Genomic DNA, 27,988 nt, shown 5'->3' with positions numbered 1-27,988 from the left:
TGCTGACTTGAATCCTCACAATATCAAATCACATTCAGCACTCAAGTGGCATCGCATAGTACTATGTGCACGGAACTCCTGACCTTGAAGAACAAAGATGCCTGTGGATCTGGAGAGAGATTTAAAAAACCAAACAAACAAGGAATCCCAATGGAAATTCATGTAAGAATGCAACAGCTAGCCGAAATAGCTGAGCACCTTTGAAACAGATCCCTATGGAGGTAAGAATGTAAGAGCCAACCATGTAGATAAGATATATGCCTTAGAGCTCATCAACCCTGATTTTGATCCAAACTGCCAAGACAATTTCCAAGATAACAACAAAAGGTGGTAAAGAAAAAAAGAACATCCCCATAAGACCTGGAAAAAAGAGAGAAAGGGAAGACTCTAGTACTTCTCCAATAATCCTTGAAGTTGGCATTCTATATAAGAATTAAATAAATTTTCTAAAGAGTCCCTTATGGATCTAGAGGAATTATTCTTTTTTTAAAAAGATTTATTTATTTTAGGGGCACCTGGGTGGCTCAGTTGGTTAAGTGTCTGCCTTCAGCTCAGGTCATGATCTCAGGGTCCTGGGATCGAGCCCCACATTGGGCTCCCTGCTCAGCAGGGAATCTGCTTCTCCCTCTCCTTCTGCCCCTCCCCCTGCTCATGCTCTCTCTGTCTCTCTCTCAAATACATTTTTAAAAGATTTATTATTTTGGAGAGACAGAGAGCATGTTGGGGGGGGCGGCAGAGGGACAGGGAGAGAGAGAATCCTCAAGCAGACTCCCCAGTGAGCAAGGAGCCTGATGTGGGGCTTGACCCAGGACACTGAGATCATGACCTGAGCCAAATCAAGAGTCAGATGCTTAACCAACTGAGCCACCCAGGCACTGTGATTTTTTTTGGAAGACTGAGATTTCAAATTTCCTTTAAAAATCTGAAAAAAAGCTATGAATAATGTACATATAACAAACAAAATTTTGTATACAATTTGTGGGTATTCCTGAAGCCCATTCATTGGCCTCTTCTGTAGTAAGAAACCAGATTGTCCAAAAATCACCAATGTTTTTGGTAATTATCTCAAAGTGTCTCTAAGAGCTCTCTATGTTGCCGGGACTTCAAACAAGTTGGGACTAGAGGATCCCTGCTCTTCCCAACTAGAGGAACTTCCCCTAGATCCAGCTTCCCATGGGGCTAGTGGTTTCTGCCACAATATTCCACAGGCTGCAGTCCCCCGATGCTGGGCCACCAGCTTCCCTAGCCAAGTGTCATGAACAGTAAATATCCAAACCCAAACCACCTGCTGCCCAAGAAAAACATAAACACTTAAACAAACTGAATCCTTCTTTAATTGAAGCTTGTGGAGTATAAAGTCCTACAGAAACAGTACAGAGAATCTTCCAGAAAACAAGGATCACAGCAATCCCTGTGGAGAGGCAGATGAGAGTAATTCATAGCTCACTAAGCCCTCCCTGTGTCAAGTTCCCAGAGTACCCAGAAGATCTCTTCATCATCTCAGTCCCTTCCCCATCCTCTCCAATCTTGATTTCATTGTAAGATAAAAAGGACTACTGAATTTGAAATTATTCCGGCCGCAAGAAATTTAAAGACTTTTTAATGAGTAGGACATTCGAAACTTAAATAACTCCAACATGGAACCCACCTGACCTTAACAAGTTACTTTGTTAGTGAATAGGAAATGGACTGAATCATCCTGGACATAATTTCATTAAGGCTTCAAACCATCCAGGAAAAAGCAGTACAATTATACCATTTTATAATCCAACTTTACAAAAAGTTTACTACCCAAATCAAGAAATGTTTGTGCCCACAGACAGCTTATTTCTAAAAGATCCCCCTCAGCCCCCAAAACAGCCATATGTCTCCACTCTTCTTTGTTCCCTTCTCTGTGTCAAAAATGCCAATTTACTTCTTCAGGAGGAATGGAAATCCAAGATTATACAGTACGCCTGAAGCAGAAGAAAATGCTGAGAAATCGAAAAGCAGGAAAAAAGAAGCTGGTGGGGAAGACAAATGAGAGTCGTTTGTTTCGAATTCATTCTAAGACCCAAGGCTTGCCTTTACCAGTCCTTTTCCCTGAAGTCATCTAGCTAGTAGAGAGGAGACCCTGGACGTAAAGTCTGTGAAGGAAAGGTCATTGACAGACAAACTGTCCTGTAGGCGACAGTCAAGGAGAGAAGAGGTAGAGGTTTGGTGGTTAATGAAGAAGTGCCTGTCCAGCCATTCCCTCTTCTTCTCTTGGCTTGGCTCAACCAATGTAGATACGATGGAAATCATTGGCACCAAACGCGGCGTTACACTTGGGACATTTGCGCTGACGGGTGTCATAGCGTGTCTTCACACACTCAAAGCAGAAAACATGAAAACACTTGGTCAGTACGGCATCCTTTTTACGCATGTTGCAACATGGACAGGTCAGGCGTGCCTAAAAAAAAAAAAAAAAGTCAGAGTCTGATTGACCGTAAAGGTTTAAATGACTCCTACGGAAGCAAACAAGCGGGAAACCCACTAAGCGCTAAGACAAGAGTGTCACTTCCCTCCCTAAAAGAAGCCATCCTCTGGTTCCCTTCATGTAAACAAGGTCAGTACTTCTTCTCCCAGTCTATGAGCAGCCACTTCAGGCCTGAACAAAAAGAACACAAAGATATCACTGAGGCAGTTTTCCTAACCTTGTAATCCTTAATCTCCTCCATCAGGATCTCATCACATTTGGGCACATTGTCTGGTTTCTTTGTGGTCTCCAGCTTCCTTCGAAGTCGAGAGATGTCCTCCTGTGGTAAGACAGCATATTCATTAGACACACTCCCCCAGACCTGCCATTTCTGAGAGAAAAAAAATAATTGCTCCAACTTGAACTTTCTGCTCGGCAAAGAAAGGACTTTCTGTCCTTTCCCAGCCAATTATCTCTTAGGAATGCAGAGAACTGCGAATGGCAAATATCTTTTGTTCCAGAGCACAAAACCATAATCCTATCGCCAAACTATTGTCAATGCAGTTCTGTAAAAATACAGTCTAAGAATTAAAACAAAACAAAACAAAACAAAAAAAAGGATGAAGACTTGATAGGCAACTTTATCTTAAGGTCATTACTTTCAAGCTGAAGGTAGAGTGGATTAAAATAATTTTCAGACATATGCGTAAGGATAGAAAGTCATCATGAGAAACCTCTGACATGCCAAAAAGAGAAAAATTACAGAACTTTAAAATCCTCTAATTTGGTATGTTGCTACTTCTTTAAAAATTCACCAATTCATTCAATTAATAAATATTTATTTCATGCCCATCAGGTCACAGGCACCATGACAGGGAGAGGACAGGGAGAAAACAGACTTGGTCTCTTCACTCAAGGAACTTACAATCAAGTACAAAATGACACACATCAAACCAATGACTCTTTCATAACATTTCGGAGCTCAGAAAATACCTAAAAGGTGAAACGTAAAACACAATCGCTCTTGCCTGGGCTCGTTTGAAATTGAACATGTCCTTTTCTTTGGTGACACTGTTCTCCACGATCTCATCCTGAAAATCATGGAGCTTCTTCTGAGCCAACTCCAGCTGCGCTTTGAGGTCATCTGCCAGCTGGGCTGCCTCCATCGCCTACACGGGACGTACGAACAGTGTCAGCTTATTTCTAGGGAGGCCAACGTTAACCTGGTCCAAGGAAGAAGGGGAACCTATAATTTCATCAGGGTCCTACTTCTTTGCTCCTCTGAGACGAAGTGTCACTTTATTTATTTATTTTTAAGACTTTATAATTTATTTGACACAGAGAGAGAGAAAGAGAGAGAAGGCACACAAGCAGGGGGAGTGGCAGGCATAAAGAAAGAGAGGGAGAAGCAGACTCCCCGCTAAGCAAGGACCCCCACCCCCCAGGATCATGACCTGAGCCGAAGGAAGACACTTAACCAACTAAGCCACGCAGGCGCCCCTGACACTTTAGATTACAGAGTAAGCAGTCCTACCTTGCGTTTATTCATCTCTAAGGCTTGAGTCCTAAGACCCAGCTCCTTCTCCCCCGTGCCAATGTTGCTTTGTAACAGATGTTCCTTCTCTTCCAATTTCCTTACTACCTGTAACTGGGCATCAACCTTTGAAAAAGAAAAATCAGATTTTAACACAAACAGGAAAGAAAAAACTATTAACTAACTAGGTGCTGTTAATCAGTGGGCCCACAAAAAAGAGAGTCTGTTAGAAATCTCAAACCATCACTGTCTTTATCCATGAATGCTTCAAAATACATGCAAGACCACAATACTTAAAAGATTCTTCACTTTACATACCAAAAAAAAAAAAAAATTCATTGTTGATGATTCAAGCAAGAGTCTAGGAAACCACGGAAAATTCTCCAAATTGCCAAAAGCAAAACAGATATTCACCGTGTTCAGCCATACTAATTCTCAAAGCCTGGCAATTCATACTAGAACAGGTAAACTACAGCTCAAACGAAGGCCGTGTGTATCTCTCTCAGAACGGCCAGAAGTTCTAAAGCAGTCTTTTTCTTGAAATTCACACACAACATGGAGTCAACATGAAAGGTAAAAAGTAAAGTCACACACCCACAGACTCTCATCCCAACATCCAGAGATAATCAGGCAACCACTGTTTCTCACACAGCCTTCTACACAGCACACACACAAAGACGTACACATTTTTAACATAAAAGGGATAATAAAACAAACCACTTAATGGTAACATTTTCCATATTAGCAGATCCATATTTAACAGCTACACTGCACTCCTTTGCAGGGATATATAAATTATTTACCAGAATGCTAGCAATATAACATTTAGTTTTCAGGGGTTTTTTCTTATTTAAAAAAATGCCATAATAAACATTCTTTAATGCACAGTTTCATGTAGAAAGTACCCTACCTCAGCAGAATTCTGGCACCCTCTATTCGAATTACCTGGGTCTTTAGAGTCAAAACCTGGTCAGCCAGCTCCTCCTTCTCTTCTTTAAGCAACTTGTGGATCTGATTGGACTTGATGCGCTCGGACATGAGCTTGAAATTCGCATCGTCCTTCTCCCGCAACTGCTGCATTAAACGGATGTTTTGCTCTTGCATGTCTTCAAAGGCCTGGCCTGTAACATCCATCTCTGAGAGGAGAGCCTCTTCTTCCTGAAATACGGAGGAAGAACCCTCATCTTACTAGAATCTCCTAACTCCAAAGAAATGAGCACTGGAAACTAAACTTTCCCAGTGTTCATTCAGAAATAGATGAACCTAGTGGCAGAGAGACTCAGTTTGAAGCAGCTTAGTTTTGTCACTTAGGTTAGCACGAGGAATACACAAGAAGCCCTTATCATCCGAAGCCACTAGCACTGATGGTCTGATGCTCAGCTCGTTCACACTCAGAGTCAGCGTAGACAAAACTTCTACACACCGTAATGCAGCAAACTGATCCAAGCAGCAGTTGGTGAAGGGAACTCTATCATGAAATCTCACATTTTCTCATACTTTTCCACACCTGTAATACCAAATTTCACTACAGACTTTCCAACAGTACCGCACAACAATCTGATGGGTGAAGAACAGTACCTGAAGATATTTTTGACTTACATTTTGTGTGATGAGGGGAATGAACATCTTTTCAGATGTGTAAGAGCCATTTGTATCCTTTTCTGGGAACGAGTCGTATCTTTTGCCTATTCTTCTACGAGGATGTTGGGTTTTCTTCTCTATCATTTTTGGGGAGTTTTTATATAGTACAAAGATAAGCCCTTTTGTGCTAAGAGTTAGAAATAATTTTTTCCCTGTTTGTCATTTATCTTTTGGCTTTGCGAATAGTGGTTTCTGCCAGATGGAAGTTTTCTGGACTTTTTCATAAGTTGAAATGATCAATTCTTTCCATATTTTTTAGAGTTTTATTAATAGTTAAAAAGGTCTCCTCCATTCCAGATTTATAAAGGAATTTATCTGTTTCCTTCTAATGGATTAAATTCTTTAATATTATAGCTATAATCCATTTGGAAATTATCCTGTGTAGAGTGTCTGAGTAGTTTTCCAACTTTTTTCCAGTATTAGTATTTCTTTTTGCCCTCCCACATTTAATAGTCCTCCTTTTCCCCACTGACTTTAAACTGTATCTTTGGCACATATTAAATACACATGTGTACTTCGGTTTATTTCGGGGCTTTCTATTCAGTCCTAGCAGTTTATTAGTCTCGAGCTATTTTACCCACTGAAACTTCCTGTTTTTACATCTGCTGGAGACAGGAACTGCTAATGCTCTTCTTGTTCAGTTTTACTGGCCATTCTTGTTTACTTTTCCATATGTACTTTAAAAACTGCTCTTAGTACCAAAATCAACAAAACCAAAAGTCAGTATTTGTATTTGGATAATATTAAATTTATACATTAAAACTCAGAAAGAATTAACATTTTTAAGATAATGAGTTATCCTATGTAAGAACACAGCATGTCTCTCCACTTCCACTAGAACCTATAGTAGTACGATTTCCTGATAATTATTATTTGTATTTTTTTTAGGACTTTATTCATTCATTTGGGGGGGAAGGGAGGAGGGAGGGGGACAAGCAGACTCCCACTGAGCATGGAGCCCAACGCGGGGCTTGATCCCACGACCCTGAAATCAGGGCCTGAGACAAAGTCAGACCCTTAACCGACTAAGCCACCCAGCCACCCTGATAATTATTATTTTTAAAAAAAGAGCGAGAGAGAGAAAATTAGAAATCACCAGATTTAAGAAAAGACAAAACCCCACTTTTTATAAAAGAAATGCATACAGGTTCTAATAAAGTTCTTCTTCTCAAGGTACTTAATGATCAAGTCACCACTACAACTCCTTCACTCTGCCATTTTGCTATTTCTTAGACACAGTGAAGGTGTTCCTCACAGTGAACATGTATAGTTTTTCCATTTTTGATATCTTTATTCTTGAAAACAAAAAGTTAATAAAACTCACTGGGACTTAAAAATGAAGAAATATATGTTCATTGTGAGAAGGAGAAAAGTCTCTATACTTCCATGACCCAGAAACAACCACACTTAACACAGCAGTTATTTATTTATAACCTATTTGGGGGCATGTTTTTCTTAGTTTTGTACATTTGTAATCATAATGTATATAAAACCTTATATCCATGATTCCAGATCGGCAAAGGAAGGACAGATCCCTCAATAAACAATATTTGAACAACTGGCTACCCGTTTGAAAATAAAAGCGTCTGCCTTCGGCTCAGGGCGTGATCCCGGCGTTATGGGATCGAGCCCCACATCAGGCTCTTCCGCTATGAGCCTGCTTCTTCCTCTCCCACTCCCCCTGCTTGTGTTCCTTCTCTCGCTGGCTGTCTCTATCTCTGTCGAATAAGTAAATTAAAAAAATCTTTAAAAAAAAAAAAAAGAAAAGAAAAGAAAAATAAATTTCCTGCCTCCCAAATACATCAAACAAAATAATAAGGAATGAAAGACTTCAGTGTAAAAACAAATGTACATATAGGAGAAAAACATAGTCACAAAAAGAAAAAGACTGGAATGAAAGAGCAAACTGCACTATCGATAACTTACTTGAAAGTAACGTTTCCTTAAAAACCTAACTAAACAAGAGAGCGCGCCCACCTGCTTGGCCATGGCCAGCTTCTTCTGCAGGTACTCTATCTGCTCCTCTACCGCCCGGATCTTCCTCAAGGCATCCTCGTCAGCCATTTTCTTGTTCTCCTTTTTCTCCTTATCCTCTAGGTCCTTGAGTCTTTGCCTTAGGTCTTCCAACTACAGAAGGTAAGGAATTACACACACAAGAAGAAGGAGCTGTAATACAATTTCAAAAATCAATGAATCCCTGTGCAAATGGAGGGCCCACAACACCAAAAAACCTGACAGAATTCGAAAGGGAGAGAAGCGCTATACTGGCAGACCACATCACAACACCGCTGTAACTTCACTCCGTTCCCCCATGACACACTTGTACGAGCAACGCTGGTGAGGAGTGCATGTGCACCTCTCTTTAGGATAGTGGTTCTCACCCTTTGTTAAAGGTCCCCAAATTTTAAGAGAATATGACATTCTTCCCAAAAGTAATCTGCATAGTGACTCACTGTAATAATGATTTATGGGAAGAGCATTCATGGGAAAGAGAGAATAAAAAGTCCGGAAAGGTTACTGCTATTCCCAGAAATTGTGATACACCTTACCACCTAGGGGAGAATACAGAAATCTGTTTTATTTTGGATGGTCTCTGAAAGAGAAGATTTTCTTCTTCTCAGCATTTTGCTGCTGAGTTTTAAACGCTAACTTTAAAGATGAAGAAAGAAACTACCTCCTTCAGAGATGTGAAGGAAAATCCCACCAATGCAGACTGTAACCAGAATGACACGTAACGGCAGACTAGATTACCTCGGCCTTAGACTTCTTCTCAGCCGCCATCAGCTGAACTTTGTCTCTCTGTTCCTTTGGGGCAGAGCGATACATATCTAGCAATAGTTTCATCTCCTTTTGGCTCTCTTGTGCCTTCCTATGATGAGGGTGGCAGAGGGAAGGAAAGGGTATAAGAAAACACAGGACATCAGAGCAAGGGAATCTGGAATTGACAAAACAGTTTACAACAGTTCCATGCACCCCTTACGTCACAGCTCTAAAAGACAAAACTTCCGCACAGACCTTCACGAGACTTGTGGATATACTCAGAAAGTATAGAAAAGCAAGCTGGCTAATGGAATCATTTCTCCCTTCAGACCAAGTTCTCCAACATAAAGCCACAATTAAAGAGACAAAATTCTGGGCTTCCACTCTTAGAAACTGAGATTCAGTGGTCTGTGATGGGGTCCAGGAATATATTTTAAATAAGTCACCCAGATGATTCTGATACCACACTTTTTCAAAAAACATGTGCCTTAAAGAGAGCAAGAGGAAGGAATGGAAAAAAAGGGAGAAAACTAGATTTGATAGTGGAGTGATTAGCAATCAGCTGAAGACTGAAATTTCATCTCCTACTAAATTATCAAACCTCTTAACTATACTTTTATATACCAAAGAAGTTCAAATGTTTTTTTGTTTTGTTTTGTTTTTTAAAGATTTTATTCATTTACTGAACAGAGAGAGACACAGTGAGAGAGGGAATGCCAGCAGTGGGAGTGGGAGAGGGAGAAGCAGGCTTCCCGCCCGAGCGAGGAGCCCGATGTGGGGCTTGATCCCAGGACCCTGGGATTATGACCTGAGCTGAAGGCAGATGCTCAACAACTGAGCCACCCGAAGTCCAAATGTTTTGAGCACAGTTGTCCTTCAAATCCAAGTATCAATGAAGGCACAACCACGACCAATGGGAAGTAAGTAAGACATAACCAGTTCTACCAGAGAAGTTACTGGTGTGATGCAGGAAGAGAAGGGGCAGCATGTGACGTTATGTTGGTGTTTCATTAACCGACAGGTCTCTCCTACCATTTCAATGCCTGCAGGAGTAAACCTCCTGAGATATCTCTTAAAATGATCAGATACATACACAAACTAGTTAACTGCCAGGCAAACAGATCAACATTGTCCAAGTTATCGTGATACAAACTCTACCCCGTATGATTTAAATTACAGTTCATGCCAGCCATCTGCCAGTATTTGATTTCCATAATTCTCATGAGTATTGCTTAAATCGTGACACCCTGTCCCTTAATTTGCAGTCATGAAGAGTAAGGCTACAGGGCAGGGTTTACTGAGACCTGACCACCGAACCAGACTATGCAAGAGCCCATGCAAGCCGTTTTGACTGTACACCTGATTAAGAATTTAGAGCAGAATTAATTGTACATTTAGTTACACCCGAGATACTACAATGGTCTGTAAGTCACGCCATCAACCAAACATTTCATGCGTGATGTCCTAACCTCAGCTTCTGAGTCAGAAACAGTTACTCTAAATTCTGCTCTTACTTGAGTTCGATCTTCAATTGTTTGATAACTTCTGCTTCTTTTTTCCTCCCATCGTCATGTTTCCCTTTCTCTTTATCCTTAGCAGAGTCTCTTTCTTTCTCTGACTCTTTCAGTTTCTGCTTCTCTCGTTCCCTCTCCTTTTCCTTCTCCCGCTCTCTTTCTCGCTCCCTCTCTTTCTCCCTCCTTTCTCGTTCTCGTTCTTCCTCGTCCCGTTTGGACTTAATTTCATTGACTTCCTCCTGAGATGCCTTTGACGCGGAGGACTGGGCAGGTAAGTCCTCGGGATCTTGCTTCAGCTCCGCGGGCTCATCCTTCGGGTCCTCGGTACTGGACTGAGACTGCAGGAGGGCAGTGCCGCTGCGCAGACGGGTCTGGGGGAGACGGGAAGGAAGCACATTGCTTACGGCAACCACCCTGCTCGCCTCCCTCGAAACCGGCTACGCAAACGGAACAGCAGATCGCACTTCTTCTACCCCTCCGGCTTACCTTGTTCAGGTCAGACTGGGCTTCTCTCAGTTTCCGCTTATACCTCAGGACCTCGCCCTTCAGCTGGTGGTTGTGATTCTGGAGGCTACTGATGAGGTGGCGCATCTCCCGGTTTATGGGGCCTTAAACACAGCAACGGCAATGTTATGAAGAACTGTGATAAGGGCAAAGGCACAAGGAGGGAGAGTGCAGAACACATCAGGGACCTCTGAGAAATGGGGACAATTACCAAAAGAAAGATTCCTTCTCAGAAGAAGACAACAAAACTGGCCAATCTGAGCTGAAAAACAAACACCCAGGCTGTGAGCCAAAAGGAATTCCAGGCTTTGACTTAAGGGTCTTTCAGACATCTGAGCTCCACTTAATACTAACGAGTCCAGGTAACCACACAAGGCAGGCATGTGCGGCAAACTGCAGGGCGGGGCGAGAATCATCATACCTGCTTGCTCGTTGGCAGCGAGGGTCTGCTCAAATTCTATCCTCAGCATCTCATACTCCTTGCGGACCTGGGCCAGCGTATCTTCCAGCTGGATCACTTCGGTCCTCAGCTTCTTATGAAGACTAACCTCATCTCGCTATGCACAAGAAAGGAACCAATCAAAAATTCTTATCCAAATGTGGAAACATTATCATATTCTGTTACTACATTTCCTAATTTTGGCCTATAAGGATCTAAGAAGAAAGAAAGGAAATACTAAGAGGAATGACTCTGAAAAGTTCCACTTCCACTGATATTTAATGAGTACCAGGCAGCTACAAAAACGGATTCGAGAACTGGAAGGATATTAAAGAAATAAGGGAAATAGCCCCTACCTGTGAGAATGTTATATTTACAAGTACTAAACAGTAAAACGGGATATAAACGTACGCAAGGTAAGATATATTAAATTCAATTCATTTGTCGGACATACAGTAAAAGACCAACTATGACAAACATTACCTTAAGGACTATGGAAGGTACAGAAATCAACACATGAATAGAAGTATCTGGCTTAAAAAAAAAGGATTTACATTTGCCCTGACACACTATAACGGCTTATGAACGGCGAGGCGGCTTCTACCCATTACTCTCGCCCAGGCACATAAGGCTCCGGCCATACTAAACTATTTTTAAATGTGTTCTTCTCACTGCTGCGAATGCCCTCCTATTTTTTCTGCCAGTAAACTTGTATTTATACAAAATCTGTTTTCTACCAGTAAACTTAAGATTCACACTTCACTCTGGCAAGTGGTTATCAGGAAGGTTCCACAGTCAAATCAGATGCTCTGTCTCCTTTATCACTGCCTCTTTTGGGTATGCCTCTGTTGTCCCACACCGCATTCTAATGGTCACTTCTCTCCCCACCAGGCTGTATGATCCCGGATGGCAGCATGCCCACCACCCAGCAGAGTAAAGACCTACGGCCACTCCAGGCACGCCTGCCGAATGAGCGATAATTGCTCACGAGAGGGTAAAAGTATAAAATTTATGAGGCAGAAAAGCTTATATATAGAAGACACAGCGAGGCTGTTACCTCGATGAGCTCAACCTGGCGCTGGTGGGTCCCCCTGGTGCCATGAAGCAGTGTCCGAGCCTCATCCAAGTGCGCTTTCAACTGCAGGCTCTCGTTGTACAGGACGGAGAACTGCGACTGCATGCAGCGGTACTCCGGGGTCTCCTTCACCGCCTCCTCCACCGCGCTGCGCAGCTCCACCTGCGGGCCCGAGAGCGAGTCAGAAGCAGAAGCTAGCATCTGCGCCCTGGATGCTAGACAGCAAATAAAACCTTAACTCCGTGATGTCTTGTGCAATTGAGACAAGCTTGTTTTGTTTTGTTTTTTGTTTTTGTTTTTTAAGATTTTATTTGTCAGAGAGAGAGCACGCGCACGCACACGCGCATGCAGGGGGAGCGGCCAACAGAGAGAGAAGCAGACTCCCCGCTGAGCAAGGAGCCAGATACGGGACTTGATCCCAGGACTCTGGGATCATGATCTGAGCCGAAGGCAGGCGCTTCACTGACTGAGCCACCCAGGTGTCCTGAATTGAGACAAGCTTTATGAAGATTATGGATTATATCTGCCCACTCTTCTAGTCCTGTAAAATCTACATCAAATTAAATCTGACCAGCCAAGAGGTGACACCAGGTACCTGTGTTTCCAACAACTGTTTTAATTGATATGTATTTTACATTATGTATCAACCTACACCCAACGACACTAGAAGAGCCCTATGAAATTTGTCCGACGTGGGGACACAGAAAAATCCTATGAAATGTGTCAAGATGTTGAATTCTTAAAACATAGTTGAGGACCCCTGTCACTAACTTGTTCTTTTTATTAACAGTCACAGAGAAATATATTTTTGACATTGTATCAAAAATAGTCATGCTTCTCTTAAGCAACAGATTGCTTTAATTACCCAAACACTTTGATTTAACTCAGGTTGGGGTTTTTTGTTTTTGCTTTTTGTTTCAGTTCAAGTATCTTTATTTACCTAGAAACAAATCAAATTATAGAAGACACATGGCTATGGCTGAAAGAGGGGTGGGAAGACTTTCAGAATCCACTTTCTTCCCACCTCCCAAGAACCTGGGGAGAGAAAATTCTAACAGGCAGCTTTGAAAACCAACAGGAACCATCACTGATCATGTCTCTTTCTCTGTTTTGGCAGCTAGGAACTGCAGAGCCAAATTCTACGGCCCATGTCGGGCAATTACTGCCACGTGAGTAGCCTGCCCTGCCACAGGACGTACGTGCTCCTTGCATGTATCTTGTAGACAAGCCCCATTTTTTTAAAATCCATTTTGGATCATCACCCCAGTTTACCCTACTCCTCATTCTTCTCAACAACTCCTAAGTTAGAGCACCTCGATTCAGTCTATATATCTTCGCAGGTTGTTTTAGATCCTTTTCAGAACAAGTACAAATGTTCTGAAACGGTACAAATAACAAGTAAATAAATAGATATGCCAACAAAACTCACATTTTTCTATTCCCTCATTAGTTATGAGGGCCAACCAGTATGTGTATGAGTTGATCAGCCAAAAGTTTCATTTTACGGCCCTTCAGAAAGGTGTCTCCTACCTTCAGCTTCTCGTTTTGGGTAGTGACCTCCTCCAAGTCTTGCCGAAGTTTCTCCAGCTCACAGTGACGGTTCTGAGCCAGCTCTTTGTTCTCCTCGAGCTCTGCATTCATTTCCTCAAACTGGTGAGAAGCAGGAAAACAGCAAAATGAGCATAAAGAAAAAGAATTTTTAAATCGTTCCCACTCCTAAGCTTCCACCTTCACCTTGCCATTCTTCCAGCACAACCCCACTCTGCCCCTTGTGAACTCCTAAGTACCAAGCACGACAGCTGACACGAGGTCAAAGACGTGTCCCAAGTGAGTCTCGGATTTTACCTTCCGGGCATTGATAGTGATTGTGCCGCCATAGAGACTGCTCCCCGCTCCGTACACCTTATAACCTTTCGAATTCACCTACAGAAAGGACAAAGATTCTTTAGTGAGAGGAGACCCTAAGACTTTAGTCTGATAACCAAAGTACTTTCAAGAGTCGATCCTGTCCCCAGGTACTACCGCCCAGGTCCATCCTTTCTGAGTAGACCGCCTTAGAAATGATTCTAGTCTCTAAACTGTCAATGAAACACTTGCCCGTTCTAGGACTTCTGCTAAGTGTCGGTTGAGTCGTTGTTCCCTCTTTCGAATTTTGTCAATATCCCACTGCAGGTCATCGATCATGGACTCGAGGACAGACACTCGTGACTCAGCTGTCTCAACTTTACTCTGCAACTTGGAGAACTACATCCCAAAGACAGGCATCCAGAAAAAGAAATCCAAAAAAAGACTGAGTTAGAAGAGCAATACCTTCCATCACTACCTCACACCCCAAATCTCACGAAATTAACCCTTGCTTATGTATCATTACAGACAAAATTTAAATAGAAGCTGCTTCACCTTCTTCCTAATGCATGAGTATAAAAATGAAATCATGAAAACTCTAATTACAAAATTGTTACATGTTCACATTAATCTATATATACCCTTGTGTTGATTTAAAAAAATGGTGCCCAGAATCTTTGGTAGTCCTCCCTTCAAGGGGTGGTGGCACTGTCCCCTCCTCTTGAATCTGGGTCAACTTCAGTGACCCAGTGGAAACGATACTACATAACTTTGAGGCTATGTCTGAAAGGCCACACGGGTTCTGCCGGCTGTTCTTGGGACATTCATTCTCTGGAAGAAGCCAGCTGCCATGTAAGAAGCCCAACGACCCTGAAACTCTCACGTTGGAGAAGGAACATGCAGGCGTTCCAGTGGGCAACTGAAGGTGAGCTCCCACCCAGCTGACAGACAACATCAACCACCAGCCACGAAAGCCACGGCGGACGTCAGCTCAGCCGAGCAAAGCAATGTCTCTCTCCAGCTTAGTAATGCTACATAAGATTTGGGAAAAGGCCAGAAGAAGTCAACCTTCTCATCTTGGTCACACCTAATTTATGTCTCAAACATGACAGAAAGTTATTCTATTTTTCTACTATACCCCAACCTATTTATAAGCCCTGCTATACTCTAACCCTTTCTAAGGCTGACGAGAACCCACCTGTACTAATAAACTTCCCAGATGTTTCTCATGCAAACAGCCAGCATGGACCTTGGAACTCGAGTTTACAAAACAAGAGCATAATGAAGAACATGGGCTTTGAGGTAAAACAGACCTACATCCAAATCACAGTTCAATCACTTGCTGGCTGTGTGTTCAGACCAGTTACCAACCTCCTTGAATTTGTCCCCTTAGCAGCAAGATGGGACTTGTTCGACCATCAGAAACGATACTCATCAAGTGCTGAAGTGCTAGGCACTAAGTGGACGGTAACCACTAACTTACTAATAAGCACAGGGCGTGGGTGGCCAAACTAAAGTATGTCAAGTTTCAGCACAATATCCTTTCAACTAAACTGCAATGATAATCAGGAGTGTCAGACAAATCTGAAAGGCCTATTATCACTCTATCTCAGTCACTGTATATGAGTCAATAAACACCCAAATCCTGACATGGTTTGGTCATGGCACTATTTATGTCCAAGTCTGGAATGAAAACCCACATTCCTCAAGTTCCCAGGCCATCATCAATACAGTTCCTACTGCCCCATTCTCAGATGAATTTCTACCAACCCATTCCTCAGTAACATTGTACATGATATTTTATATTTGGGGTGATTCATTACTTGGGGGATTGGTGTGTTGTTTCACAAAACCCCACATGATGATATTTCTTCCTAAAAACTAACATCGTAAAGTTGTCTATTTAACAGAGGCACACGTCTAGGAGAAACATTCGATTCTTTTTTCCCCCTTAACCTTTCCTCAGATTTTGATTTCTCAGACCCGGCTGCTCTAGCCTGCCCTGCGTGCTCTTCAATATACAAATAAGCTGTCTACAGTCAGATGACCCTCAAAGCACTCAGAATTCTGAGTCAATGTCTGCCACCGGCCACTAGAAAGTACCACCTCTCCTTTCGGGTCAAGTACCTCCTGAGACATGGTGCGATGCTTCTCCTGAAGGAGGTCTGTCAGTTCCTGCAGCCTCATATTCTCCTGTGCGAGGAAGGAATTCAGCTCCTGCACGGCCTCCTCCACTATCAGATTATCTGAGGGAGAAGAGCTGCACTTTAGCAACTTTAGCGTCAAATTTTAAAACTGCGCATCCCACCAAAACATCAACATGCTGTGTCACTTCATTTTCCTGCAAACCTTCAAGGAATAGACTGGTTTTTATTATCTTCACATGACTGATTAAGTGCCCAGACCTTAGATGACTTGCTTCAGGAAATGAGCCAACCTTGTGCTTCAGTAGAGGATGACACAGAGCCAAGGTCACCTGACCCCCATCCCTTTCTACAAAGTCAAAATGCCATGAGAAAAGAAATGGAGGTTCTGTAACTTTATTTGGATAAGACACAATCACCCAAAAAACTGCATTTCAGAATTGTAGACAAGACAGAGGTATCCCTCATGAGTGTCAGACTTCATAGCAATAAAACTCTATTTCATAAGGCCATCACGAATTCCTCCTATTCACTAAGACCAACATGAAGCATCTCTCTGTTGAGAGAGAGAAGGGGCGGGGCAGAGGGCAGAAATTTCCTTGTTCAAATGAGCACCTATAAAATCACGAACGATAAAGATTAACAGCCTCAAATTACTTAACATATTCTGGAATACGATGCTAGGGGCACTCCTGAAGCTCAAAAGCCAAAATGTACACTATAATTTACAAAGAAGGTAGATAAATTTACAAAACTTATTACACTGAGTTAATATGTTTAAAACTAGAGTCACAAATATAATAGCTCAAATCCAAATGTTAGTAAGTGAAACCAGATACTCTCAGGATATATAGTGCCCTGGAGAGACAGTTACCAGAAGGAAAAATTGTGGGCTCTCCTACTACCCCCTGGCATCACTGAGAAACACCATACACAACAGGCTGGTCATGTGGTGGCTTTTGTGGTTTTCAACAAGGATTGCCTGTAGAATCACTTGTGGAACTCTGAAGATTAGACACTTCCTGAGGACCCATCCCACACCCATTAAATAAGAATACCCATGCGCAGGGCCAAAAAAACATACGCTCCAAAAGCTCTCAAAGTGATTTTGGTTCATAACCCAAGTTAAGAACTAGGAGCTGAATTTTAGTCCTTTTAATATCCTGAGATACTCAGAACAAGGCCTAGAATACAGTAAGAGCTCAGGAAATACTTAGTGAATTAATAAACAAGCTGATAAATGCAATTCACTTGAATCAAGGATAAAATAAACATGGAGAAAAAATGAACTGCCAAAAAGGTACAGCTGATGCTACAATTCATACTTTATAGATCTTTATCTCTTAGCAAGTTCAGCTTATCAATGGCAATTGCCTCTTTTTTAAAAGATTTATTTATTTATTTGAGAGAGACAGCATGGTCAGAGTATGCGAGAACACGAGCAGGGCGGCGGGGGGTGCAGAGGGAGAGGTAGAAGCAGGCTTCCCACTGAGCAGGGAGCCCAATGTGGGGCTCAATCCCAGGACCCCAGGATCATGACCTGAGCCGAAGGCAGACGCTCAACCGACTGAGCCACCCAGGTGCCCCTGGCAATTGACTTTTATGCTACAATAAATAGCTCAGCGATTTGTAACTTATAATTAATGTTTTTATTTTTAAGTTATACTCTAACCTTAAAATGCATGCCATCAAAAATAATCTTAAAATGCTGTTCAGTATATTACTCATTTTAGTTCCTTTTTAAAAACAATTATTTTTACTTGATATTCATTTATGGAGTCAAGTTTAACACTGGCATAACCTCTGCAGATGGCACATCATCTGCATATAATATGCATACGGTATGTATCATAATGCATATGGTTTATCCGTGCGGCATACTACTCGGATTTAACCATACCATCAACTGTTGCACTACAGCCAAGGCAGAAAGAAGTAACACCCAGCTCAGCTTACACTAGGTGACAGGGAGGATTTATAGCCACTTATTCACCGTAACTAAGCACGCACTACATACCAGATACAGTGCTAGACCCTGGAGAAACAAAGAAGAGTGAGCTAAGGCATTGCACCAGGAGACAAAGCTTAGCTGGGAACCCACAAGTGGATGTAACATATGAATACAAAAGTCTGGGAGGACACAAACCACACTGCTTACAATGGTTATCTTTGAGAAGTGGGGTGGGAGTCTACCTTTATAGTCTACTTTTATGTATTTCTGATTTGTATATTCTAAAACTGGTATCCAGATAATAAAATATACAAATAGGCAAATGCACTTATCGAAATGCAAAAGAAACCCTTTCCCATCAAATTTTCATAAGTCTTTTTTTACATCCCTCATCTTTTAATTCTGTTAATAATTTAGCCTAAGTATCTTTAAAAAAAATTACAGATGGGGGCACCTGGGTGGCTCAGGAATGGAGCCCCGGCACCGGGCTCCCTCCTCAGTTGGGAGTCTGCTTCTCCCTCTCCCCCAAACTTGTGCTCTCTCAAATAAAGTCTTTAAAAAAAAGTACAGAGTAATAAAATTCTTATTTGCCCACCCAACGGCTCATTACATTCAACATATTACTTTCAGAAATAAAAGGTTAAACATCTTTTTTTCTTTTTTTTTAAGTAGGCTCCATACCCAATGTGGGGCTTGAACTCATTACCCTGAGATCAAGAGTTACATGCTCTACTAAGCCAGCCAAGTGCCCCAAAAGGTTAAACATCTCAATAATAATCAGAGAAATTATGGTATTACAACTAGACCATGATTATTACTAAAAATGTGAAATCAGGGCATTTAAGAAGATGCAACCTAGCTACACGAATACTTTACTATACTGTGCAAGTTTCTCCATTAACACTGACTAGTAACATAATTATTTCAAATAGACACCTCCCCATCCATATAATATTTTCTTTAATCTTTTTATTTTTTGAGAGGGGGGAGGGGCATAGGGAGAGGGAGTAAAAGACTCCAAAGCAAGCTCCATGCCCAGCACAGAGCCCAAGGCAGGGCTCGATCTCATAACCTGAGCCAAAAATCAAGAGTTGGACGCTTAACCAACCGAGCTACCCAGCTGCCCTCCGTTTATCTTTTTAAACACCGAGACCATCTAACAACTCTAAAACCTGAGCCAATTCTTTCTGAAAATATTAGAGATATCAGATAAACAAAAAAACGACATATTAAAACTGACTCTGGGGACAGCTGTGTGGCTCATTCGATTAAGTGTCTGACTCTTGATTTCAGCTCAGGTCATGATCTCAGGGTTGTGACACTGAGCCCCGGGTCTGGCTCTACGCTGGGCATGGGACCTGCTTAAGATTCTCTCCCTCCCTCTGTCCTTCCCATTCTCCTCCCCTCCACCTCTCTCTCTCAAGTAAATAATTACCTTTAGGAGTGCCCCGTTGGCTCAGATGGTTAAGTGCCTGCCTTCGGCTCAGGTGATAATCCCAGGGTCGTGGGATCGAGCCCTGTGTCAGCTCCCTGCTCAGTGGGGAGCCTGCTTCTCCCTCTGTCTCTCCCCCTATTGTGGTCTCTGTCTTGCTCCCTCTCCCTCTCCCAAATAAATAAATCTTTAAATAAATAAATAAATAAATAAATCTTTTTTAAAAACCTCACTCTTTGAAGTCAAAGTTCAGTATCTAATAAACAAAACTTTTTAAAATATAATTGCCAATACTTAAAATAAAATATTCAAAATAAATTATTATCGCTAATAAATCAATGGCCAATACTACATAAATATCCAGAAACAGAGCTATTCCTTAAATAATAAAATTAATTTTGCTACTTAAAAAAGTGTTTAATTAGAAGAGCGTATCAGAATGGGGCTTTCCTCAGCTTCTTACAGGACCATCATGTGGCTCAAACTACAAAGCACTTGTAAAATATTAACATGCCATAGCCACGACATTACTGGTATTGCTGGCAATACCGGAGATTGGATTCCAAGGAATTTAATCAAAAATAAATACGTAAGTCTGCAAACTACAAATGAGTAAAGGTGACCTCTTATTCCTCCCCCTTTTCTCCCAGTCTCCCGGCTCCTGCCTCACCTCCACTGTTCAGCTTCCGCGATAAGAGCTCCACTTTCTCCTGTAATTTATCATAGACAGTCACGATCTGGGACACAGCGCGGCGGGAGGACTCCACACGCTCCTGCAGCTGAGATTCCATTTCTTCACTGGAACTGCTGGCCAAAGTAGCAAGGAAAGAGAAAGCTGGCTCTTGCCCTTCCCCTGAGGATACCGGGGGGGAAAAAAGAAGCTGTCAACGTTAGTAAACTGGAAATATCAAAATCTTTCTTTCTTCAAATGGCAATCCTGAAAGCAAAGCTCTACTTCGAAAACCCACGTGGCATGTGGTGGTAGCACCCGCCACGCATACTCACCTCTCTCTCGGTCATCTTTCCGCTCCTGATTGCTATCAGAGTCCGGTTCTGGTTCCGGCACGACAAGGGCTTTTCGCTCCGTGAGGAGATCTCCCAAACCCTGCTCCAGATCGTAACGTTTAAGGATGATACGGATGTTTTCATCAAACTGGAGAAGGGTGGGCACAGTTATGAAAAAACAGAAGAACACAACTTGGGAAATGAAGAGAGTGCTAAGGCGAACTAAAATGCCCAAATAAAAACCCGAGCACATAACCGAGGGAGCTACCTGACTCCAGTACCGGTTGACGATGAGCAGTGAGGCATCATCAGTGGCCTGTCTTCGTTCCAGTTTTTCAATGTGCTCACGGAGTTCATCTTCGATGGCTTGCCGCTGATCCAGCATTTCTGCCAGCTTGCGATTTTTGGTTTGCAGTGTTCGAATGTCTAGCTCCTCCTGCCCCGGGAAACCCATCTTATTAGTCTCCACAAAGAAATCAGGCAAATCAGCTATTACACTCGACAGGGTCATATTAATTAGTAATTTCCTATGACTAAAGCTATTCATTTTTAAAAATCTTACAACAAATAACTGGATAAGTAGGAACAGAGGAAGGAAAGAACCTACGATGATGGGAAGTAAGAATGACACTAATATACTAGAACTTAGAGCTCACCCATCTCACTGGTCTCTTCTCATGGACACCCACAAGTGCTGTGAGGCTCCACCGCCCAGCCTGCCATCTATCTCCTCAGCACCGCCCCTCACTCATTCAAGAACCTTGGTACCTGGGTCCTTCTCTGCCCCAGTCCCTGCCAACGTATCCAGTGAGCGCAATACACATGTGGAAAACCATCGAATCCTCCAGCGTATAGGCTGCGTTCTGAATTCCTTAACTCCAGTGAGTATCTCCCCCACTGTGCTTAGGCCACACATTTCAAAAGTCACAGCTTGGACTCCTGTCATTATCCGGAACTGTACTACAAATGAAATCTTAAATTCCTTGAATAAAACCTTATTTTTCCAGGTACTTCATGCCCTTATCCCCATACACCGATCCTCATCTAGATCTCCCAGAACCTTGAATTCTCTTTTTCCTTGTCAGTCCCTTCTGTCTCCACTATCTTCCATACCCTGACTTCAACTTGTACTCAGGATCTCATTCTTTTCTGTTTCTGCAAAAATATCACTTTATCAGTAATTCCACACCTCTCTCAATATCTTTCACTCTTCTCCCTAATTCCTTCCATAGGAAAAGGCAGGGGCTAGAGGTGGGAAGAGTGGGGGAGGGGCACCTGGGTGGCTCAGTCGTTAAGTGTGTGCCTTCAGCTCAGAGTGTGATCCCAGGGTCCTGGGATCAAGCCCCACATCAGGCTCCATGCTCTGCGCTGGAAGCCTGCTTCTTTCTCCCCCACTTCCCCTGCCTGTGTTCCCTCTCTCATGGCTGTCTCTCTGTCAAATAAATAAATAAAATCTTTAAAAAATAAAGTTAAAAAAAAATTTTAAAAAGGAAGGGTGGGGGAAGTATCCCAGGCAAAGAAACAGGATTGGAAAGGATTACATTTTTACTTTACCTGAAATTCATAAATATTTTAAAGTAAGAACTGTTTATCAGAGCACCAACTTCTTGTGTTGCTTTTATTTTCTTTCTTCCATTTTGGTTAGTCAAGAGTTTCCCAAATGTACAGCTTATTAATACTATTAATAAATGAAATCCTCAACCTCTTGTCTGAGCCCTCCTTTCCCTGTCTTGCTTTAACTGAAAACCTGGATGAGAATACTGTTGCCCAGCACTGCCCTGGGCCTGGAGACGGGCAGGCATCCTCCTTATTCTCCACTGCCACTTCCAGGCCTGCCTCCCTAAAACCTCCTTGCTTTGCAGCTCATGCCACTGGTCTGCACCACCTGGCACCCTGCCTTCCTGCACTGGTCTATAAATGCCCAGATCACTTCTCCACATTTCCTGAAGCTTTAGCACCTAGCTTATTACACTCTCCAATGCTACTCCTGTCACAGTTCTTACTGATTTCAATTCCCATATAGATGATCTTTCCTGTATCTCAAATCAAAAAGGCATTGACTTCCTTTCCTCCAATGATCCTGTCCTCCTCTCTCAGCCACCAAACTCCCAGTTATTCTTAGTCTTGGCTGTACGTGTATGCTCTCTAGAAGCTCAATTTCAAACACCCCACTCTCCACAATTACCACCTACTTTTCCATCTCACTCTAGTTTCCTGACTCCTACACTTCTTCACCTAGTTTCCTGACTCCTACACTTCGTCACCTCCTCCAGGATCTATAATCCATTAGTTCTAAACCTTTCCCATCCTTTATTCCTCTCACTCCCTCACTCTCTTCTTTACTGAACTTAAATTCTGCGATCAGTCATAATTACACCCTTGTCTGACCTCCTCCTTCCTTGCTCCTTCTTCACACTTACCTGGTAAAAACCTCACCCCTTGTAACATCCAACTCTCCACTCCTCCAGGCCTACATCCATGCAGCTGAATGTGACCACAAAACATAAAGTACCACGCTGCCTGGGCTCACTTTTAAGTCATACTCATAGAGTCAAGAAGGTCCTCAGTGCTGCCCAGCAACAATACTCTCGATCTCTCTAGTCCGTGCCCTCTTCAAGATGACTACTTCATACCTTCTCCTGTCTCTTCAAACCTCCAACACTTCCTCCCCCATCCTCACTCTCAGATGAGTCGCCTCTGATTTCACTGAAAAAAAAACAGAAGCAATCAGAAGAGAATGTCCACATCTATCTCCCATACTGCAGCTACCAACCTACCGACATCTGAACTCATAACCACAGCCTTCCTCTTTGTTGCTACAGATCAATTGTCTCTGCTCCTGGTTAAGGCCAATCCCCCACTTGTACATTGAATCACATGCTCTCTCCCCTATTTGTGGAAATCACACCAACAACCATCTACTCTTTCTGCTACTTCATCAACTTTATCATTTCTACCAAATCATTTCAATCAACATGCTGTAATAGCTCCTACTTTAAAAACAAAACCACCTTCCCTCAACCCCACATGTCCCTCTGGCTAATGCCCCATTTTATTTGTCTTGCTCTATATCAATACTCTTGCAAAGCATGGTCTCTCCCCTCTTTTTCCTAATTCCTCTCCTCTTCTCTTCAGCTCACTGCAATCAGGCTTCTAGCACCATCACTCCATGAACACAGTTCTCATCAAGGCTCCCGAGAACCTTCTACTGCTAAACCTAATGTCTCAGTGCTCCCCTCGCTCAGTGCTCTCCTTACTCAAACCAGCCGCAGCACATGAACAACTCCTTCCTGAAACACTCTCTTCATTTGGCTTCTGAGTCCCCACTTTCTCTTGTTCTCCTCCTGCTTCATTTTCTGTCTCTTTGGTTAGTCTCGTCTCATCACCTTGACATGAAAATATCACAGTGCTTCAGGGCTCTGTTGTCAGTCAAACCTCTTCCTTATCTATACTCACTTAGAGCCTCTAGTCTCATGGACTTAAATAACTCCTACAAAATGATGACTCCCAAATGCACAGCGTTAGCCCAGACCTCTCCTCAGACTACAGATTATGGTATCCAACCACCTACCCGCTCAGCTGTCTAATAAGTATCCCAAACTTGCATGTCCAAAATCAAAGTCCTGCCTTATCCTCCACAGCTTCCCAAAAAATCTGCTCATCTCATACTTCTCCCCAGCTCAGTAAGTGAACAGTCTGCACTGCCAAAATTCTTGGATCTCATAAACTTTATCCAATCCATCAGCAAATCTTATCAACACTACCTCCACAGTGACCCAAGCCACCATGATCCCTCATCAAGATTACTGCAACAGCCTCCTGTAGTGGACACTTCCGTGCCCCATGCCATGTCCTGCTAGCCTGCCAGACTTCAGCACAGCCATGGTGGACAGCTCCATCCACACCACCAGCGTTCCCACCTCAAGCAGCCCGGAGTCTTTTCATTTTTTGTTCCGCAACCTCAGCTGGCTCACTACAGCAGCCTTGAAGTGCAGAGGAAGAGATTCTGCCTTTAAGGGCAACCTTCAACCAACTGGGGTAGGAATCAGTGAATATATGCCCCAGCTCCCCACTCTTAGAGAGATGAAATTGAAAGAAGAGGTACAAGGAATAAGGGAACAACTTTGTTAACTGAACTCATACACCTTGCTCCTCTACAATCTGTTCTCCAAGTATAAGTCAGAGCATGTTACTCTCCTGCTTAAAGACCTTCCAATGGCTCCTCACTACCTTGTGGATAAAGTCCAAACTGGGATGTAACCTCTCTGCTTCCCTTAGAGCGTGGGGCTATTTATCCCTATGAGCAGCACATCTCCCACTCATAACTATTAGAACAATCTGTTCCCTTGGCAGTGCCACCTTACAAACTGAAGTCCAGGGGCTGTCTTCAGTGTAAAGCAGAGTATCCGGCAAATAACAGATGCTCAACAAATATTTATATTTACTGAGTTAGCAAATGTCCTCGGGATGCATGATGTGATTCAGTGTTAAGACAAAATCACCTCCTGGCAGAGTACGGAGTAGCTGAACCTCAGGGCGACTCAGAAATGACACTTCATCAACAATTTACTCTGAATGTTCCCGTTATTCTCTCTGATCCTGAGCCTAATTCAAATAAGTAAGAGATGTGGTTTTATAAGCTATACAAATGTAAAGCATTTTAACACCATATCGCCATGGCTGAGCTCTAGAACACAGACTCTGATCTAGATCCAAACCCATTACAGTGAGCTTCTGATGTCTAACGAACATATAACATTACTCTAAGCTTCCGGTGTATAACAGTCTAGGAAACTGTCAACTCTGTAATAGCAAGGACAGAGTCTATTTTATTCACCATTATATTCATAATATCAAGCCCAATAATAATTATTAATAGCTCACACATATTGCATACTTACCATATTAAAGGTAATGTTTTAAGCCTTAACAGGGGCTCTTTCATTTTATCCTCTCAACAACCCAATGAGATAATTACATTTTATACACAAGGAGAAGAGGCAGAGGGAGGAAAACAAAAGGGTATGCAGCTAGGAAGTCGTAGTGCTGAGAGTAAATTCCAGGTAGTCTGGCCTCAGACTCTGACGCTTCATCACTCTCTCAGTGATTTTGCTACACTGCCTCTTAGTACCTAGCACCTAACTTTTCAGTGAATGAAAAATGAATGTACAGTTTCCCACTGCTAAATGCCTATAATTAATGTGTATCAGGCACCACACTCTCCAGAGATTAGAAACATATCTTTGAAAATAAAGATCAAATGTCAATATACTCTTTTCAGAACTGACCACTACATCATTTCACTTACGTCTGGCTGTTTTATTTCCCTCTTTTCAAACAAATTTCCCTCACACTAGAAGGCTTCCATAAAGTCTTACTTTCAGGTTGCAATTGAGAAAAGAAAAGCAAACTCTCACAGCTCTGTTTCCACATACCGTTGAAGAGACACCCCCGAGCTTAATTGTCTCCACTGTGGTCCCTGAATCTTCGACAGCTGTCTTCTTCTCCGGAGGCATGGATGTGCCAGGCTCTCCAGCTGCTCTTTTGTTTCCAATTCCTGACATCTTGGCACCAGATGATGGCAGTCTTCCTGGAGGGGGAAAAAAAACCCAGAAACTTAGGTAATATATGCAAGAAGAGCAACAATAAAGAGATCACCTAAAATGTAAAAACTAGCAATTTTTCTGGCCAGCCTTTTAACCGAAATCCATTAACATCATACCAAGTAACACAATCCCCAAATTCCTCTTGGAAAGAAAAAAAGTAAACTGGAGTAAGAATCAGGGCTCAATTTACACAACCACCAATTTCTAAATAGGATGCTGGTAAGAAATAAGACGATGGGCAAAGGATGAAGGCACCACGAAAAATGTCAGAGAAATCTCACTTCCTGAAATGCCAGAATCAGAAAATTAGTTTGATTGGGACAGGAACTAATTCTATTGTGTTGGGAAAAAAATCACAAAGCAGAAAGAGATCTCAGAAATGTCTACTAAATCATTAATTTTGAACAAGTCGTGTATCATCACTGGGGTTCAATTTCCTAAGCCAGGAATAAGCGTATATAATTACTATGCCCCTTTCAAGGAATGAATACGTGTAGAAAGAACATAGCGTAATGCCTAACACGAAGAACGCACTCAGAAATATTAGCTCCCTTTCTTATATTTGCAGTTTCTTTCCTATTTCCAAACGTTCCCCTCAGGATTTCGTGCAACCCTAGGGAGCCTCGACCTGACAGTGAATCACAATTCTTCCTCTCAGGGAGCCGTGTTGCCTTGAAGGAGTTCTCCAAGAGCTTCGGTTTCCTCATACATACAGTGGAGGCGAACAAATATTCTGACTGCCTAAACTGCCTCCCAGGGTTTCGGAGCTCAAAGGAGGAGAAATGGATGCTAAAGCACTTTGCTGGTTTAGAAAGCAGCCCTGCCATCACCCAGACTACACACTACCCTGCTTCCGATTCAAGCTCCAGGAGAAGGGGTTATTGGCGGCAGTAACCTGAGTCGGAGCTCGCCAGGAGAGAGGACACAGAGGAGCAAGACAAGGGCCGCACCCCGACTCGCGAAGGGGCAAGGACCCCAGCCTCCCGCGCCGCCAATTACAGGCCCAGGAGAGGGAAGCCCCGGAGCCGGACAGGGTGGAGATTCCCGAGGGCCCGCACAGTCCCGCAGCGCCCTTGGCCGAGATCTAACCTGGGTTCTTACAACTCGCGCCGCTGGGGAGCGGAACTCGGGCAGTTATTCACCAAGGTCCGCTCAGCGCCCCCACTTCTCAACCCTGACCCGCAGGCGAGGTCCCATCGAAGCTTCCGGGAGGCGGGACCAAGGAAAGGAAGAAGGGAAAGAAAAGAGGAAGGTGCTTCAGTGCGGCCGGGCGGAAGTGACGCCCCGCGAGGGCGCCCAACGCCCGGAAGCAAGTGCCGTCTCTCTAGCAACGGGAGGCAGCTGACCTCAACGTGCACCCTCTCTCCCCGCTATCGCTGGCGAAAGCGCCCCTGGCTTTTTCCGCTTGTTGGCCTGTTACTGCGACCTAGTTTTTCTATTGAAAAAAATGCTAAGGAGACTCGTTCAGACTGCCGATTGGCTGATGGTCCCGTCAATCTCCGGGCGGAAAGACCTAGCCTCAGGCACCTCAGGAAGTTGTTACACGGGGCCCATTAGTGCTGAAATGAAGGGTTCTGCGGAAAATCCAAAAGATTTGATGGGTTTCGGGGCTTGTAGGTTTTTCTTACAGGGAACTATATACAGCCCTGCCAACACATTAGAATTATTTGGGGGAGTTTTGGTCCAAGTATAGAGCTTGGCATGGGCATTTTTTAGAAAGCCGTCCTCTCGCTCTTCCACCTCCGGGGTTCTAGGGTGCAAAGAGGGTTGACTGTTACTGCGTTTTTGCTTCTTTGGAACAAGAAATTGACCAGGGAAAAGATAAGAAACATAAATCAATAAGTAGTTTCTGATCTCAACATTGGTCTATTTTAAGCTAATTAGGCATTGATTTTTAGTCAATAACTGCTATTTCCCATTCAATTAAACTAAATGCCTATGTTTTAATGATAGGAAGGTCATCAATCTAACTTATCAATAAAAAACTGCATGCCTCACACAACTATGAAAAACTACCTGATGACATCAGATAGGGGTCCAGAGATGCAAGAATGATGGCTGTATCTTAAGAAAAGATAAAGAACCAATGGAATTTAGGCAG

General features: G+C 42.9%; 1 protein-coding gene across 1 annotated transcript; it reads right to left on the bottom strand.

Moving 5' to 3' along the window:
- Positions 1-1,316: 1,316 nt before the first annotated feature.
- RNF20 (ring finger protein 20) lies at positions 1,317-27,107 on the bottom strand. The gene is made up of 20 exons (XM_008707896.2): positions 26,977-27,107; positions 25,717-25,871; positions 20,550-20,717; positions 20,282-20,429; positions 19,947-20,129; positions 15,877-15,995; positions 14,002-14,148; positions 13,750-13,827; positions 13,435-13,554; positions 11,887-12,066; positions 10,812-10,947; positions 10,373-10,494; positions 9,887-10,257; positions 8,364-8,481; positions 7,590-7,739; positions 4,917-5,129; positions 3,972-4,097; positions 3,466-3,606; positions 2,676-2,777; positions 1,317-2,431 (listed from the first exon to the last, which is right to left on the bottom strand). The coding sequence occupies exons 2-20, from the start codon at positions 25,843-25,845 to the stop codon at positions 2,255-2,257; spliced, it is 2,928 nt and encodes a 975-aa protein (XP_008706118.1). The 5' UTR covers positions 25,846-25,871; positions 26,977-27,107; the 3' UTR covers positions 1,317-2,254.
- Between the last annotated feature and the right edge of the window lie 881 nt (positions 27,108-27,988).

The sequence above is a fragment of the Ursus maritimus genome, unplaced genomic scaffold (assembly GCF_017311325.1).
Source record: "Ursus maritimus isolate PB19 unplaced genomic scaffold, ASM1731132v1 scaffold_17, whole genome shotgun sequence".
Lineage (NCBI taxonomy): Eukaryota > Metazoa > Chordata > Mammalia > Carnivora > Ursidae > Ursus > Ursus maritimus.
This window is presented reverse-complemented; position numbering and strand designations above follow the sequence as displayed.

What these genes read in the sequence shown, in the direction of transcription:
- RNF20 (XM_008707896.2), bottom strand. Translation starts at nt 25,845, where the DNA reads ATGTCAGGAATTGGAAACAAAAGAGCAGCTGGAGAGCCTGGCACATCC. An exon ending in GAAAGATGACCGAGAGAGAG is followed by an intron (nt 20,130 to 20,281) that starts GTGAGTATGCGT and finishes CGGTATCCTCAG; the next exon opens with GGGAAGGGCAAGAGCCAGCT. An exon ending in TCAATTTCAAACGAGCCCAG is followed by an intron (nt 2,778 to 3,465) that starts GCAAGAGCGATT and finishes GTCTTACCACAG; the next exon opens with GAGGACATCTCTCGACTTCG.